This window comes from Myotis nattereri, assembly GCF_964212035.1.
Source record: "Myotis nattereri genome assembly, chromosome: 17".
NCBI classification, from domain to species: domain Eukaryota; kingdom Metazoa; phylum Chordata; class Mammalia; order Chiroptera; family Vespertilionidae; genus Myotis; species Myotis nattereri.
The window spans coordinates 2143006-2160001 of NC_138092.1; the positions used below are offsets into that span (position 1 = coordinate 2143006).

Sequence of the window (16996 nt, forward strand, 5' to 3'; positions counted from 1 at the left end):
TGTGTACGACCTGCCCTGCCGTGTGAATGCCCCGAGTGGAGCCAGAGCTCAACTTGAGAACTCGCTGCCGCCTTTGCTGACGCCTGTTTGTCCCCTCAGGTGCAGAGAGAGGGCCTGAAGGGCGAGCAGGTAAGGGGACGTGGGTACTCCGTGGGGCTGCGGTGGGGCAGGCGGAGGAGGTGGGTCCTCTGTGTGGGGCTGCAGGTGGGGCAGGTGGAGGAGGTGGGTCCTCCGTGTGGGGCTGCAGGTGGGGCAGGTGGAGGAGGTGGGTCCTCCATGTGGGGCTGCAGGTGGGGCAGGTGGAGGACATGGGTCCTCCGTGTGGGGCTGCAGGTGGGGCAGGTGGGGCAGGTGGAGGACATGGGTCCTCCGTGTGGGGCTGCAGGTGGGGCAGGTGGAGGAGGTGGAGGAGGTGGGTCCTCCATGTGGGGCTGCAGGTGGGGCAGGTGGAGGACGTGGGTCCTCCGTGTGGGGCTGCAGGCGGAGCAGGTGGGGCAGGTGGAGGAGGTGGGTCCTCTGTGTGGGGCTGCAGGTGGGGCAGGTGGAGGAGGTGGGTCCTCCCTGTGGGGCTGCAGGTGGGGCAGGTGGAGGATGTGGGTCCTCCGTGCGGGGCTGCAGGTGGGGCAGGTGGAGGACGTGGGTCCTCCGTGTGGGGCTGCAGGCGGAGCAGGTGGGGCAGGTGGAGGAGGTGGGTCCTCCGTGTGGGGCTGCAGGCGGGGCAGGTGGGGCAGGTGGAGGACGTGGGTCCTCTGTGCAGGGCTACAGGCGGGGCAGAGACAGAAAGGCACAGCCGTAGGGGGGAAACTTCCTGCTGGGAACGCAGACGCCACCCTGGACTGGTTCCTGCTGGGAACTTGGGAGGTGAGCTCTGAGCCAGCCGAGGGGAACTGTGGCTAAGGCGTGTTTGCTTGGGTTACAGGGAGCTCCAGGACCACGCGGTCACCAGGGCCCCCCTGGGCCTCCCGGAGCCCCGGTAAGTCACTGTCCCAACCCAGGTCTGCTCTGCACACAGTAGGTCTGGAAAGCAGCAGGCCTGTTATTCCCGAAGCTCAGGCATCGCCCAGGAGGACACTGCGCCTGCCCACAGGTGATGCAGGTCCCAGGTGTCTGCAGCCCGGCCGGCCTGCCTCCAGAGCCCCCGTCCCTGACAGGCCACACCTGGGGTTCTGGGGTTCACTCTGGTGTTACATTCCCTTCAGATAACGGAATAAAAATACTGGGCGCATCCTGCCAGTTGACGGGCTCCTCCCGGGTGCTGACAGACGCGACATTGCCGTGGCGGGGAAGGCCCAGCCTCGCTCCTCCCTCTGTTGGGAATGTGATGTGTGAATAACCATCCGGGAGGGCCGTTCGCAGGGACTCGGCGGCCGCGGGGCGCTGGGGGCAGATGCTCGGATGACTGATGAGAACACGTGATGCCACGCCGGCGACTTCGTGCCCCTGGGCGCGTGCGCGTCCTTCTAGGGACAGGGTTTTATTGCAGGAGAGAGACAGTTGTCACTCTCCTGTGACACGGCCAAGGCCCCTTCCTCTAGGACAGATGTGCGTGGCTTCGCCGCGGTGACACTAGGAGCAGCGTAGAAGGTGTTCCCTTCCAGCAGCAGCGTAACCATTTCATGCCAAGAGTCCAGGTCAGAGAGCTCCCTCCCGGGGCCGCCCCCTTAGGTGTCTTGTTCAACCTCTGCCACTGCTGTCACTGCTGTGAGATTTAACGCAGGACACGCGGTATCTGCTCAGTGGTTAGCTCTGTGCACGTGTGTTTCAGACCCATAACTGGCCGGCGTCGAATGTCCACACTGTAGCATGTTCTTATATGCAGACACACCTTACGTGTATGACGCCTGCCCGGGTGAAGGTGTTTCTCTCTTCCTTCACAATGAAGACGCTGTGCGCGGGTACGGAGTGGCCGGCACGGAGTCGCACAGCTACTAAGCAGCAGCGCTGAGAGTTTTGAACCCAGACCCGTCCGTCACACCCACTCCCTTTGCACCCGGGTGCTCAGCGCACCGGCACCTCCCCGAGATGCTGCAGGATCATTGCTTCCCTCCCTGGCTCCCGCGGAGGAGTGAGAAGCTAGGAACGCGTAGCCCGGCTTCATCAGGAGGCAGCCTTCTTCACCCCTCACTCTGCGACCGGGGGTAGCACAACAGGTGGTCCCCCCCTGACCCCGTGTGCAGATTTTGTGACGATAAATGAGGGAGGGAGCGGAGGAAGAAATGTCACCTATGTGGCCACCTACTTCCTATGGAGCAGAGTGTGAAGCTGGGGATGCAGGGATGAAAAGTCACGCCCGATCTCATCGCGGAATGAAGGAGAGGCGAAGAAGTGACTGCGCGCGCACCCTGCAGTCTCTGCTGCGTCATCCCTACGGGGACTGAGGTGTAGAGAGCAGGGACTGGGGTCCTGGCCCTGGCGCTTCAGGTCACTGGACCTCACGGGGACCCGCCCCCGTGGAGCTGTCCAGGGTCCTGAAGAGTCCTCCAGGCTCGATGCTGCTGATAGAAGGGGTTCAGTGTGACACATGGGGTCCGGACAGGATTCGAACCAGTGTGACCTCTTCCTGCACCGCGGCTCCTTGCTTACTTGAAATCATCTTTCGTGCCCAGTTTTATTTGCGCAGACTGCCCTGTATTGCATGTCACTGTTGACTGGGAGTCAGACACCCCCAACCAGTCCTCCTGGGCCAGGGGAGCGACAGAGGCTCAGGGCTGAGCCCCCTGGTGCCCGAGGCTTCCTTTCTTGCTGATCCTGACTCCTCCTCTCTAACTCGTGGACTCCTCTTGGTTGTTAGACACACCTGATTAGGTCACATGATTCAGAGTTTTATAGATCTGAGGGAATAGGGTGTTTTTCCCACCTGCCCTCCAGTGTCCCGGTTGGAAGGGACAGTGTTTCCCTGCCCAGGGAATGTGCGGCCAAGTGACACCCATGCTGTTGAACCCGCAGTTACCATTGCCTCATCTGTTTCTTTCTCCCTCCCCCAGGGTCTGACGGGCCCAGAAGGCCAGGCTGGACCTCCGGGTCTGCAAGGTCTCCGAGTAAGTACACTCCTTCCTCTCCGGTCCCCAGCTCACCCATCTGTCCCCCATTTAGCAGCTCACATGGAGGAGATGTGCCCAGCGCCGAGCTGGGTCCTGGGGAGATGGAGGTGAGTTTGTTGTCTGCCCTGAGTCATGGACATAGAAGCTCACACCCGTGTGTGGTCAGAGCCCTGGCGGGAGAGGCAGCGGCCACTGCTCTGGCCGAGTCAGGAAAAATGAGACAGAAGGACTTTCTCAGAAACCCCACCGGGAGCCGCCAGGGCCGCTTGGAAAAGGTGATGTTTGAGGGAAGAGAAAGGCAGCAAAAGCACAGTCCCGCCCTCCGCCCAAACCCACGGAAACGTCTCCTCGTGTGTCTAGACTCTCCCTGACAGTCTCGTACGTCTCTGGGCGCAGTTCGGTCGCTGCAGGATTTGGGGTACAGAAGTGGCGTGGCCCGGTTTGCACTCTCAGTGTGGCCACTGTGAGGAGAACAGACGGCAGGGGAAGAGGCCCTTGAGGAGATGACCCTGGGGCCAAAGAGAAAGGGGGTGGCCCCGAGCAGGGCAGAGGCTGGCGGTGCACCCGTCCTGGGCCAGGCAGTGGGGACCCCGGGACACAGGCAGAGCTCATGCAGGACCCCATGTCTGTAGCACATGGAAGAGGGCCTCGCGCTTACCAAGCGTCTCACTTACACTCACATAAAGTGTATAAACACAGCCCAGGTAAATGTGCTCAGAATCTAATGCGTTCACGAGCATCGGACACAATCAGCGTGCGAGAGAGAGCCCCCACGCACGCCGCTCCCTGGGCAGTGACACGCGGGGGGCGGGAGGCGTTCAGCGCCAGGACCGGCCTCTGGCCACCTGGGCTCCGGCCTCCGACTCGGAACGTCCAGTTGTAGAGGAGACCGCGGGTCCCTTCCGCACCTTTCTTTTATTTTGCCTTGACCTTGCTTTGTGGTGCTGAGTCCCACCTCAACCCGCCTGGATTTCCTCTTTCCTCTTCATTGTCCAAAGAAGAGAAAAAAAACATTTTTGTTGATGAGAGTTCTGTGTTGTCAGGCATTTCAACTTAGTGTAAAACGTGGACTCTCCCGGCCATAGGACCGTCCCGATGGAAGGGGTTCCCGAGACGGACAGTGAGAAGGTTCATGTCCAGAAAGATGAAATGCCTGCCTGCCCCAGGTCACCCAGGCCCTCATCACTGCTCCTCCCACAAGCCAGTGGCAATCTCTTTGGCCCCTTGGTCACTTCCCCCCATCCTGTAGGTGAGAAGGACTATTGTCCCATCAGAGACGGTGCTCCCCTCTTCCTACCAATAGCGACCCCCATTGTCTCCTGGTGCCTGATCGCGTCAGCTGCCCTCAGGACATATTTCTCCGAGCAGCAGCTCTGCGTGCAGGGGCAGAAGTAACACAGGTAGAAAGGCAATAGTGAGCGGACGATCGCGGGCTCAGCGAGGGAGCTGTCTGCACGCAGGTTTCTCACGAGGGTCTTCTGAGGGACGGCGTTTCAATCTCCTTCTGCAAATGAGAAGACCAAGCCCCAAAGGTGTGAATCAGGTGACCCTTGTCACACAAGTGATCGATGGTGGGGCGAGGATTAGCACTCAGGGCTGCCTGGCTCAGGCCCTCCAGTGTTCTGCGTTAGGGTGGGGAGAGAGAGAGAGAGAGAGAGAGAGAGAGAGAGAGAGAGAGAGGCGCACCAGAGTTCTGAACTGGATGCTAGGAGTCCCTGCAGCGGGGCCTGGGATGCGTTTGTTTTACTTTGCAATTTTTAAGGCTTTTGTCCTGCGCTGCCAGATGGTAACTGCGTCGTTTGGATCACGGGCTACTGTTGGATTCATCCTGTGGCGCGGAGCCAGGGTGTGTGCGAGGACAGCACCTGGGTCGGCTCTAACCGGTAGAAATAATCGTGTTTGACACTTAGAGGCGTGGAGAACAGGAACCGAGCGAGAGGCCATACGGCGCATATTAGAACCCCTCGCACAGCAACCCTTTCATCTGCTGCTGGCCCCTCGCGGCTCTGCTGACTCGTCCTGGCCGGGGCGGAGCCGCGGCTCTGAGTGTACGGCGCCCTCCTCCGCAGGCCGGCGGGCAGCCTTGGGAACATCAGCCCGTCAGCGTCTGGTGTGCAGAGTGGCTTGAATTATCTGCCCTCGTGATAAATGGCACACAGTTGCCCAGATATTGTGTTGGGCAGCCATTTAAAAGAGAAGAAGAGAAAAATGACAAGAAAAAGGCTTATTGTTAGTGAAATAGTTCCATATTGCTTCAAAACTTGCTCTGGCCAGCACTTCTCAGATCCTTAATTTTATATCCAAAATGCAGAGGTTATGTAACTACTGCTGCATCCACTACTAGAGCCATCTTCCTCACCTCCATCACCACCACCATCACCGTCACCACCTCCATCACCACCACCACCATCACCACCACCACCACCACCATCCGCATCCACATCACCACCATCACCACCATCACCACCATCACCACCACCACCACCACCACCACCACCATCACCACCACCACCACCATCACCACCATCACCACCACCACCACCATCACCACCACCACCACCATCACCACCACCACCATCACCATCACCACCACCACCACCACCACCATCACCACCATCACCACCACCACCATCACCATCTGCATCCACATCACCACCATCACCACCACCACCATCACCATCTGCATCCACATCACCACCACCATCACCACCACCATCACCACCACCATCACCACCACCACCACCATCCGCATCCACATCACCACCACCACCACCACCACCATCACCACCACCACCACCACCATCCGCATCCACATCACCACCACCACCACCATCACCACCATCACCACCACCACCACCATCACCACCACCACCACCACCATCCGTATCCACATCACCACCATCACCACCATCACCACCACCACCATCATCACCACCACCACCACCACCACCATCACCACCACCATCACCACCACCACCACCACCATCACCACCATCACCACCATCACCACGATCACCACCACCACCACCACCATCCGCATCCACATCACCACCATCACCACCATCACCACCACCACCACCATCACCACCACCACCACCATCACCACCACCACCATCACCACCACCATCACCACCTCCACCACCACCACCATCACCACCATCACCACCACCACCACCATCACCACCACCACCATCACCACCATCACCACCATCACCATCACCACCATCACCACCATCACCACCATCACCACCATCACCACCACCACCACCACCACCACCATCACCATTACTGCCGTGCATTCCCTAATGTCAGGTCCTGTGCTCAGCACCCGGTGAGCACGGTCTCATTTAACCTCCACAGCATCTCAAGGATCCGTTTGACCTGTGGCCTCACCCACTATGGGGACTCAAAGGAGCTAGCATCCTGACTGTTTTCATTTCTTTTTCCTGACTATCACCACCATCTTCCTCCTCCTCACATTTACTTGTTACATTTGCATGATGCTTTTTTATGCCTTATAAATCGCTTCTTCAAACATGGGATTATTTCATCCATTGCTGTCTGCTCAGGTGATCACAGGGATTATAATTCTCCACCTGAGGACCTGAGACTCAGCAAGCTGAGCGGCTTGCCCTTCCCCGTCGGCCTGAGATTTGGAACTCCTTTCTTTTCAGGGCTGCAGAGGCAGGGGCAGGGACAAGCCGTGATTGCAGTGGTGGCCATGCCTCTTAACTGCTTACTGAGCCACCCCCCCCCCCCCCAGCCCGTCCCTGTCCCTGGTAGGCGTAACTCATTAGCTCTTGGCAGGAAGCCTTGGGGAATTTATCTCAGGTATGTTCTTGTCATATCTTGCCATGATTCCTCCGGATTGCTGGGGCCTCCTGGAAGAGGTGGCGCTGGACTGGGATATGACTTTGACAAGCTGAGATGGAGGGAAGGGGTGACAGGCAGAGGTAGCAGTGTGGGCAGCATCGCAGAGGTCAGGAGTCCCAAAGGGGCCTGGGGGCCCATCTCAGTCACTGGAGCTATTGTTCGGGGACCAGACTTTGGGCAACGGGCACAGAAGGTGCCAGAATCACAGCGTCTGGCCGGTTCCAATAGAGCAGCCAGGTGCCCTGTCGGTTACGTAAGGAGGAGTGCTGACTGTGCTGGAGGTGGACGGCGACTTGGACCGAGTTTCTCTCGTCCTGGCAGAATCACCTGCTGGCACGGGTTGGCCCCGAAATGTCTGGAGGGAAAGAACTGGGTGTGAGCAGGAGCAGGGCGTGTGAGCAGGCCGTGCCCCTGTGGCCGTGGCTGCGGCAGGCAGGCCCTGGACGTGGCGCAGGTGCGGGGCTGGCCCCGGGGTGGTGCCCTTTCCTGGGTGAGCCATGAGCGATGATGCCTTTCTTGGGGGACAGTGTGATCACACATTCCTAACACTTTTCTTTTTCTGGACTCGCTGCTCAGAGAAGACATTCGGGGGAGGGCCTTGGAGCGAGGCCGCTGGCGGGAGGGGCTGATCCCAGGGACTCCCAGCCCGGCGGCCTCCAGGCAGAAGGAGAGGCCGGTGGAAAGGCCTTGAGGTGGAGCGCGTGGGCCTGTTCAAGGTGCGGGAGGGAGGCCGGTGGCTGGTGGGAGGGAGCCGCACAGGACAGGCAGCAGGGGGCCAGGGGCCATGGAAAGGGGGCCGAGGCCCTGGGAGTTTGCTGAGTTTGGCAGCGAAGCATGGCCTTGAGCCGAGGAGCGTCCCACCTGGTGGGAGAAGCTGGCGGCTGAGCACAGGAACAGGACGGGGAGGTTGCCCGCGGGGGCATCTTTCTGGTCTTTTGGACGTGGGGCCCCATGTGAGCAAAATCATCCCAGGAGCAGAGCTGGGCCCCAAAGCTGGGCCTGCCTGCCCCCTGCTGGAGCCGGTCTCTCAGGGCCTCCCAGGGCGCTACCCGGTCATCGCCACTGAGACATACCGCCCCAAATGGCCTCGGGGGCCGCTCGCTGCCGCCTGCTAACGCCGCCTCTCTTCCTGCACGCAGGGCAAGAAGGGCGAAGCGGGCGCCCCCGGACTGCCTGGATCGCTGGGGCCGCAGGTAACCGCTCCTTATGTTCTCCGCGGTGGAGACACTGCTCTGTCTGACGGAAGGAATGACCAGGTAGCACTTCGGGGTGGCGACCGTGATCGGGTGGCCGCTCCTCAGAGCACGGAGAAGCATGCTCGGTGGGTCTCCACCCTCGGTCCCCCCCTCGCCTGTCTTCCCGCTCGTGGGCTGGGGGAATGCCCGCTGTCGCTGTCCTGGAGGAATTTCAGGCCCAGGAGGGCAGACCAGGGGTGGCAGTGCTAGGAGGAGGGGGAACGGTGGAGTCGTGGGGAGGGGCGCGGGATGAGGGCCCACGGGCACCCTGTGCGGCGGGTCAGGTGGTGGCGGGAGGGCGGAACCTCAGCGACGGTTGCTGCTCTGACGAGAAGAGGGAAGGGCGGGACGTGTCTTGTTTCTGCTGTGGGCAGAATCCTTTGTTACCGCTCACAGGTAATCGTGCGTGTTCTTTACAACCGCCGCGAGGGAAGAATGCTCGCCCGTTTCGCATCTAAAGGCACCGGCGCAGGGCCCCACGCAGCCTGGGCCAGCAGGAAGCCCACGGCGGCCAGGCCTGTATGATGGTTACGGTGCCTCTTTTTGAAAAGGAGAAACTTCACTGCCAGCGTGTTGTGTTCGTTTATTTATTTATTAAATGTGTTTTTATTGGTCTTTAGAGAGGAGAGAGAGGGAAAGAGAGAGTGAAACATCGATGAGAGAAACATCATTGATCAGCTGCCTCCTGCACGCCCCCTACTGGGAGTCCAGCCTGCAACCTAGACATGTGCCCTGAGCGGGAATCGAGCCCTGACCTCCTGGTTTCTGGGTCGATGCTCAACCCCTGAGCCGCGCTGGCCGGGCAGGGTGTTTTAGGTAAATGTGCACATGGATGGGGCCGAGGCGGCGGCTTCTGTATCCAGGCGGCCGCTTAGGGAGAAGGGACGCCCGAGTCCGGTCTGCAGAGGCAGTGCTGCCGTGTGGACGCGCAGGAGTCCCTCAAATCGGTGGGGACACAGCCGGGCGAGGGGCAGGCGCCCAGGGCGGGTGGGCCTGCAGGCCTGGGCCCCACAGAGAACCCGCTGGGGTGGGCAGCCCTCGTGGGTGGGCTCAGGGGCCACAGTGCGAGGGGAGGCCTCGCAGATGGTGATCAGCTCCCCCAACAGGCAAACGTTTCCACGCCGCAGGGGACCGTGGGTGCCGCTGATGTACGCACCTCGTTCCCGCGTCTTCAGACTCTCCCCGGCTCCTTATCTGCTCCAGTCAGAACCAGCTGGCTCGCAGGAATCACTGCTTGCCATTGGCTTATCGATGATCATTCAGTTAATCGGCCGTTCATGCATCATCGCTCTCCCTGCTAATCGCATTAACTAGCTGGTGGGTCGCTGTCGCCTTGGAAAGATCAAATACTGCTCCCCTGGTAATCGGCTGGCTGGCTAATGAATAGGCAGCACCGGTAGCTGTTTTCATTAGTAATAATTAAAAGAGCCATTACTTTGTTGTTAACATTTGGGTGTATTGGCTAATCTGTCTCCCTCTTAATAATTAGATTAGTCGGTTTTAGACGTGTTGATCAATAACAGAAGAGAGGGAGCCACGCTTGTGAAGCCGCCCAGTTGCTGGGCCAGGTCGCAGTCCCCTCCTCCCCCCGTGAATCCCACCACAGGGGTGGCGGAGGGGCCTCCCACCGGCTGTGGAGGGGGAGGCCGCGGCGCTGGGCAGTGACGTCCTTGCCCAAGTCCGTTCGGGCGGCACGAGGTGACCCAGCATTTGACCACCTTAGCCAGGTTCTTCCATCTCTTTATGTGATCACTGCTAGCGCGAGTAATGCTGTGAATAGTCCAATAGTCTTAGTTCAAAACCACCCAATCTATCATCTTTAAGGCCCAGGCTCAAGTAGCAGACGGGGCATCTGCCCGCAGCCGGAAACCCTGTGCAGGGCGAAGGCCTCATGCCAGCTGGGTTCCCTGGAGATGGGCCCCTGGGGACTCGCAGGTGTTTGCAGGACGCCCTGTGTCCCCGAGGGAGACCTGCCTGGGCTGGGCTGAGGGTCAGTAAGGAGCAGAGACGGGGGTGCCGCCAGGGGCTGGGTCAGAAACAGACCGTGGGCTCCAATCTGCAGGAGGTGCTGCTGACCTCCAGGAGGCTGGCGAGGCCTCACGGGAGGGGACGGCCTTATGGGAGGGGATGGCCTTATGGGAGGGGGTGGCCTTACGGGAGGGGACGGCCTTATGGAAGGGGGCGGCCTTATGGGAGAGGGGGCCTTACGGGAGGGGACGGCCTTATGGGAGGGGGTGGCCTTATGGGAGAGGGGGCCTTACGGGAGGGGACGGCCTTATGGGAGAGGGGGCCTTACGGGAGGGGATGGCCTTACAGGAGCGGACGGCCTTACGGGAGGGGCCGTGGGCTGCTCTGGTCCAGCTCCCTCCACCTCTGTGCATTCCTGCTGGGCCCTCAGAAGGCAGGTGTGGCCCCGGAGCAGGTCCAGGGGTCTCTGGGGGGCAGGCGGCTGACACTGCAGGCTGACTGCTGTTTCCTCTCCCCCACGCATGCATTTCCCACCTGGACTTGCAAGAAGCTTCCAGTCCATTGCAAAGGACCCTGCAGGCTACTTGCCCCCCCCCCCCCCCCGCCCCTGTGGCCCTGCTGGGAGCAGTCTCCACTCTGGCAGTGGTTTGCACCTGCTTCCAGCACCTTCTCCCTCTGTAACGGCTACTGCGCCCATTAGGTTAATTGCCGTGTCGGCCTTTGCTCTTGTTCTGAGCGCCCAGCACCAAACAAGCCGTGGCCAGCTCCCCACGGTGCGTCACAGTGAGCCAGGCGCTGCGGGTCCCACGGGGAGGGGGGTGCTCCACCCTCCAGCCTGTTCTTGACCCACTCCATATGCGGAGCACACTGTGGGGGTGGGACAGGCTGTGATAGGAGGGTCCCCAGCTGTGCAGCCGCCTCACAGCGTGGAGTGCGGGGTTGGGAGGGAGAAGGGGCCAGGGTCACTGATCTGAAGGCAGTTTTGTCCACCAGTTCCTTTCACTCCCAGCCGCAGCTCTTCCTCAGCGTGAGGACTGACAGGGGCTGACGTGCGGAGCGGGCACTGGGACGTGTGTGTGTGTGTGTGTGTGTGTGTGTGTGTTTTCTGCTCCTCCTGGTCCATGGGGTTCATCTAGACGGGCAATCTCCAGACCTGGCGACTCTCCACACAGTCCCCGGGGGTGTTTCGAGTCACGGGCCCCTCGGACGCGACCCTCGTGCGCCTCAGGGCCACACCGGGGCCTGTGCACCTGCTGTTAGGACCAGCTCCCCGGGATTCTCCAGGCCCCACCGGAGATGATGGCTGCGGGGCCTGGCCCTCCCTGGGCCTCAGTGTGTGTGTCGTCACACAGGGAGGGTGACTTTCCGGAGAAGATGACGACGGGTCTGTCTACGCTAACCTGCTGTGAACTGAGGCGCCGCCAGCGGCCTGCAGCAGTTTGCAGGAGATGAGGGAGGGAGGGAGGAGTGGGAGTCCGGAGCTGCCCCGGAGGCGGGCTTCCCGGAACAGTCGCCAGGGGGCAGCACAGAACTTCCCCGGGGCCATGGCATCCGGGGAAACGCGAGGAGGGAGAACAGTAACTCCCGAAGAGCCAGCAGAGGGCGGCTGTGTCGGGAGAAGGGACCTGGGCCCCGCTCTGTGGGTTGAGGGGCTGTGAGAACCCCAGAGGTGAGGTTGAAAGAAAAACGCCGCCTGGATCAGGCCTTCTGGAAGGTGGTGGAAGGTGGCTCCTGTTACCTGCAGGATGTGGGTGCGTGTGGCTGAGTGACAATAGGGGTGAGGCCGGGAACCTTCTTCGGTGCCCTCTGCCCCCCTCATCCATTAGGGGGACCCTGTATTCACACCTGCCCCGGCCACCTTCTGTCCGGCGCTGTCTGCCTCCTCCATTGTTCCAGCTCAAAGCAAGTGTCTTCGGAGAAAGGGAGACGCAGCCCCCAGAGTGAGCTCAGAGGAGACAGGTCCAGCCGCCCCCCAAAAGTTCAGGCCCCTCTCTAGACCTGTTGTTGACTCACGTGCACCCCCAGAGGGAGACACAGGGAACTGCACAGAAGCAGCGTCCTTTGCCATTTTTAAGTGTTTACTGCCCTCTAGTGGGGACGTGAGACTGTTCCCTGATGCACAGCCCTCCCCTTAGCTCCAGTGGGTCCAGTGGACTTGTTCAGACTTGTTCATACATGCCTGCGCCCTGCACGCCCTGGGGCTGTCGCGTGTGAGAGACGCAGAGGGCCCTGCCCTCAGGGCACGTGGGTCAGATGCACACAGTTCTGCTGGCCTTGAGCGTGGGGGGCGTGAAGCATTCCTCCTGGGGAACTGGAGAGGATGTCAGGGGTGGAGACACTGGAGAAGGGAGGGTGCGGGAGGGCGCATCTGGAGAGGATGCTGAGCAACCTGAGGCCGAGGTCGCCTCCCAGGACGTGTGTGGGGCTGCGATCGATCGCCGTGGCGGGGCGGCTCCGCCAGGTCCCGCACCCCCCTGGCTGACTCCATGCTGGTCGGGCCTGGGAACACTGTCCTGGGAGGCCTTGGGGGTGGCCCACTGTGAGCGTGTGTGTACTCATACATGCCGTGTGTGTGTACTCATACATGCCTGTGTATGTTCTCATACATGCCTGTGTGTGTACTCATACATGCCTGTGTGTATTCATACATGCCGTGCGTGCGTATTTATTTTAAATGCCCGAGTAGCTCAACTTTATGGCAGCATACATCATGTAGCAGCTATGCTCCCATTACCCCAGGGGACATGCTAACATGTTATAAGTTTTCCTTCAGATATTTTCTTTCTGGTTTTTCTCTTTTGCTTCAAACACAAGACATTACCGATAAGGCTGAAGCCCACCCGTCACCGTGTCCCCTCCCCCGTCTCCTCTCACAGGACAGGACACCGTCACGGGGGTGGGGGGGGCTGCTGCACGTACCCCTAACCCTCTGCTCTCTCCACAGGGCCCTCCCGGACCGCCCGGTGTCCCCGGCCCCCCTGGCCCTGGAGGCCCCGCGGTAAGGTGGCCCTGCTGTCCTCTCACTGGGCACTTAGGTGGGGGCTCCGTGGCCATGGGTGCCAGGAGCATCTTCGCGGGTGGTCACACCCATGGGAGACCTGCCTGCAGCTCCATCCTCCCCCCAGCCTCTCGCTGCCCCGCCCTGGAGCCTCTCATGAGAGACGTCATTGAGCTCATGCACCGCGTGGCTGGCTGCTTCTAGAGACTCGGCAGAGGAGGCCGCTGGGCGGGGTCCTTGGGGTCGTCTAGCGGGCGGGTGGCTCCCAGGCACAGGGGCGCCAGGGGAGGCCTTTGCCACTGTTCCCCTCCCCCGCGTCAGGGTCAGCTGGGACGTTGCTGTGGGGAGCGGGGCGAGACCCTGGTTGGGTGGACCCAGCAGGCATTCGAAGAGGGAGGTGGGCCCTCCAGGCGGTTCCCCCTCCTCCCCCCCCCCCCCCACGGGAGGCAGGACTGGCCCAGGGCAGACCACGCGCCCTTGGCCTGCGGCTGCAGGTGTGGCCACACCACCGTTCACGGTGGCCTGCACTGAGCACAGCCCGATGCCTGGGGGACCACCCCTGGCCCCCTCCTCACAGCAGAGGCCTGGGCTGGGCCGCGAGAGGGGTCTCTGAGATGGTCACTGAGTCTCCGTGGTTCCCTTTCCAGGGTTTGCCAGGAGAGATCGGCTTCCCCGGAAAACCTGGGCACCCCGGGCCGTTGGTAAGGCCCCCCCCCCCCCCGTCCCCTCTGTGTCAGGGCTGCTCTGGAGCTGGGCTGCCCCGGGCCCTTCCCTCCCAGCAGCGGCCCCACCGTGCTCGGCCGACTCCTTCCTGCTGTGGCGCCTCCACGTGCTGTCCCTGGGCCTGCCCCCCCCCCCGCCCGCCCCCCCGGCCCCAGTGGAGAACTGAGGGGCACCCTCTCCTCAGTCTGCCCCCCCCCCCCCCCGCTCCCATTACCCAAAGGCAAATCCCAGAGTCCTTGGCTGTTTAAAGTGTGCCTGTCGCTGAGGGACGCCCGCAGAGGGCACAGGAGTGACGGGCGGAGGGAGGAGAAATGGCCATGCAGGACCACCTCCTCCTCCTCCTCCTCCTGACGCTTCCGTTCCGGGATGGGGGCGGGGGGGGCCTTCATTTCTTTCCAGTCCCGAGGCCGGACCTCAGCAGGTGGGTGCGCGCCTCGTGGGTGGGTGAGCGAGGAGGGCGCGTCTGCCGCCCGCTGGCCTGGAGCGCTCCGGGCTGTCACCTGTGGCGTGACATGGGCCCCCCTAGACCTGACGGTGGCCCTCAGGGAGGCCGGCTGCACGTGACGGGCTTTCCTGACAGCTGCTTCTCTCTGGGGGGGCCCTGGGTGGGGAGGCCAGGCAGGCACTGGGAACCGGCCAGGCCAGGGCACCTGATCATCTCCGTGAGGACGAGGGTGGAAGAGGACCAGCCCGCAGACCAGCAGCCTCGCTGCGGAGGCCCCAGCTGGCCAGGCAGCTCCCCCTGCAGACTGCCCAGCGCAGGGCTCCCTCACGGCTCACTTCCTGTCTCCCTCTCGGCACAGGGGCCGCCTGGGAAGGATGGGCTGCCCGGACCCCCAGGCCTGCCAGGGCCCAAGGTAGGTATTCTCGGGGCGGCATGGTCTTGGGAGCCCCAGACAGCAGAGAGGAGATGAAGGGCACCCACCATTCCTGGTTGTTGGGGTTCCCCGTCAGGCGCCTGTGAGCCCAGTGGGGCTCAGGGGCGTGGGTTTTCCAGGTCAGGTGTGGGCAGGTCCTTCACTTCCCTGAGGGGACCGGGGAGGGCTCGGAGCGTGTGGCTTTAACACTCGTGTTAGAAATCCGTGTTTATTTTATTGGCCAGGAGGACAGACCTCAGAGACTCTCACATAATAAGAGGCTTCCGTTTTAAACCGTGCTGGTGGGAATGATTACAGTAGGAACATTGCGAAAAGAACCAGGTTAAACGCTGTAAAAGCTGGGAAGCAAAGTCACAGTTTGCAAACCGCGAGTGAACAGCTACAAGCCCTGCAGCACGTGTGCACAGAAAGCGCTCCGCTCTCCGAGCGCACACAGCCAGCTTCCAGGCGCGGTCCTTACGGGCAGCGTGTGCATGTCCTGGGAAGCTCACCTTTGCCATAAGCAGACAGAGAAGCTCGGTGTTTAATGACCAGATGAGCACGGATTTAACTCCGTGCCACAGGCCTTTATTTAATGTGAGATCCTCCACCTTCTCGCGCACATTTAAGACGGAAGCAAGGCTAGCTAGGAGCTTTGTGCTCGGAAACAGGCTGTAACACCTTCCTTATGAACCTCCGGTGAGAGAAGGCACCGTTCCTGCTCAGCTGGCTCTCTGTAAGAGCCAAGGGATCGGAATGACTGGTCACACGGCGGCTGGCCAACCGGCCGATGGGGGCGGGGCTGGCCAGCTGAGGCCCCTCCCCCCGGCCGGCTGGCCCCGAGGGGGTGGGCCGGCCAGACCCCACCCGTGCACGAATTTGTGCACCAGGCCTCTAGTGTTTTATAAAATGTGTCAAAGGTGGAGGCAGGTCCTGTGGGAGCCAGGAGGCGGGATGAGCTGCTGCTGTTGGTAGCGGGGTTAAGCGGTCACGCAGAGTGACAGCGAACCTACCTGAGCAGGGGCCTCTCCTCACCAGCCTGGACTCCCTGTGCCCGCCCCCTTTGCCTGTCCGTCCCCTCCCCCTCCCCTGTGCCTGCCCCTGTGCCTGTCCCTCCCCTCCCCCTCCCCTGTGCCTGCCCCTGTGCCTGTCCCTCCCCTCCCCCTCCCCTGTGCCTGCCCCTGTGCCTGTCCCTCCCCTCTCCCTCCCCTGTGCCTGCCCCTGTGCCTGTCCCTCCCCCCACCCCCCTCCCCTGTGCCCGCCCACCCGTGAACCTGACTCGGCTCTCCTTGCAGGGACAGCCTGGAGACCGCGGGGTGGATGGCCTGCCTGGGAAGCCGGGCCTGCGGGTATGGACTCGCCCCCTTTGTGGTTCTCGGGGTGTAGTGGGGGCGGGTGTGAACCTCTCCTGAGGGAGCAGTGTTGGGTCAGCTGGGGTCTGGTGGGCAACAGCGGGATCAATGGGAAGAGGCTGCAGCCGGGATGACGACAGCGCCTCTGGGACGGAGGAGCAAGAGGACGCCGTGGCTGGGGCCCCTCCCTCTGGATCCCTGCCCCCTGCCCTGGACCCTGCTGTCCCTCCACTGCTCCGGGGCTGGCCGACCCCTGCAGTAGAGAGAGAGTGTGTGTGTGTGTGTGAGGTGTATGTGGTGTGTGTGTGGGGATGCGCATGTGGTATATAATGTGTGCGGTGTGTGTGATGAGTATGTGGTGTGTATGTGGAGTGTGTGTGGAGTGTGTATGTGGTGTGTATGATATGCATGTGGGGTATGTGTGGTTTGTGTATATGGTGTGTATGGTGTGTATGTGGTGTATGTGTGGTATGTGAGTGGTGTGTGTATGGTGTGTGTGTGGTATATATGTGGGGTATGTGTGGTGTGTGTATGTGGTATGTATGGTGTGTATGTGTGGTGTGTATGTGGTTTGTGTGTATGATATGTACGTGGGGTATGTGTGGTGTGTGTATGGTGTGTGTGTGTATGTGGTGTGCATGTGGGACCCGTGTGGTGTGTGTGGTGTTATGTGGTGTATATGTGGGACCTGTGTGGTGTGTGTGGTGTGTGTGTGGTGTATATGTGGTGTGTATGTGGACCCGTGTGGTGTGTGTGGTGTGTGTGGTGTGTATGGTGTGTGTGGTGTGTGTGGTGTGTGTGTGTGTGTGTGTGGTGTGTATGTGGGCCCGTGTGGTGTGTGTGTGGTGTGTGTGTGTGGTGTGTGTATGTGGTGTGTATGTGGTGTGTATTTGGGACCCGTGTGGTGTATGTGGTGTGTATGTGGTGTGTATGTGGGCCCATGTGGTGT

At 61.2% G+C, this 16996-nt stretch overlaps 1 protein-coding gene across 1 annotated transcript in view; it reads left to right on the plus strand.

Moving 5' to 3' along the window:
- Positions 1–16996, plus strand: part of COL22A1 (collagen type XXII alpha 1 chain) — a gene marked incomplete at its 5' end in the record, with an annotated part of 109237 nt that overhangs the window by 41634 nt on the left and 50607 nt on the right. Inside the window, 8 exons of the mRNA XM_081111084.1 lie at positions 100–129; positions 920–973; positions 2985–3038; positions 8054–8107; positions 13062–13115; positions 13763–13816; positions 14642–14695; positions 15991–16044. Coding sequence (XP_080967210.1) covers positions 100–129; positions 920–973; positions 2985–3038; positions 8054–8107; positions 13062–13115; positions 13763–13816; positions 14642–14695; positions 15991–16044 — 408 coding nt within the window. The remainder of the gene's footprint in view (positions 1–99; positions 130–919; positions 974–2984; positions 3039–8053; positions 8108–13061; positions 13116–13762; positions 13817–14641; positions 14696–15990; positions 16045–16996) is intronic.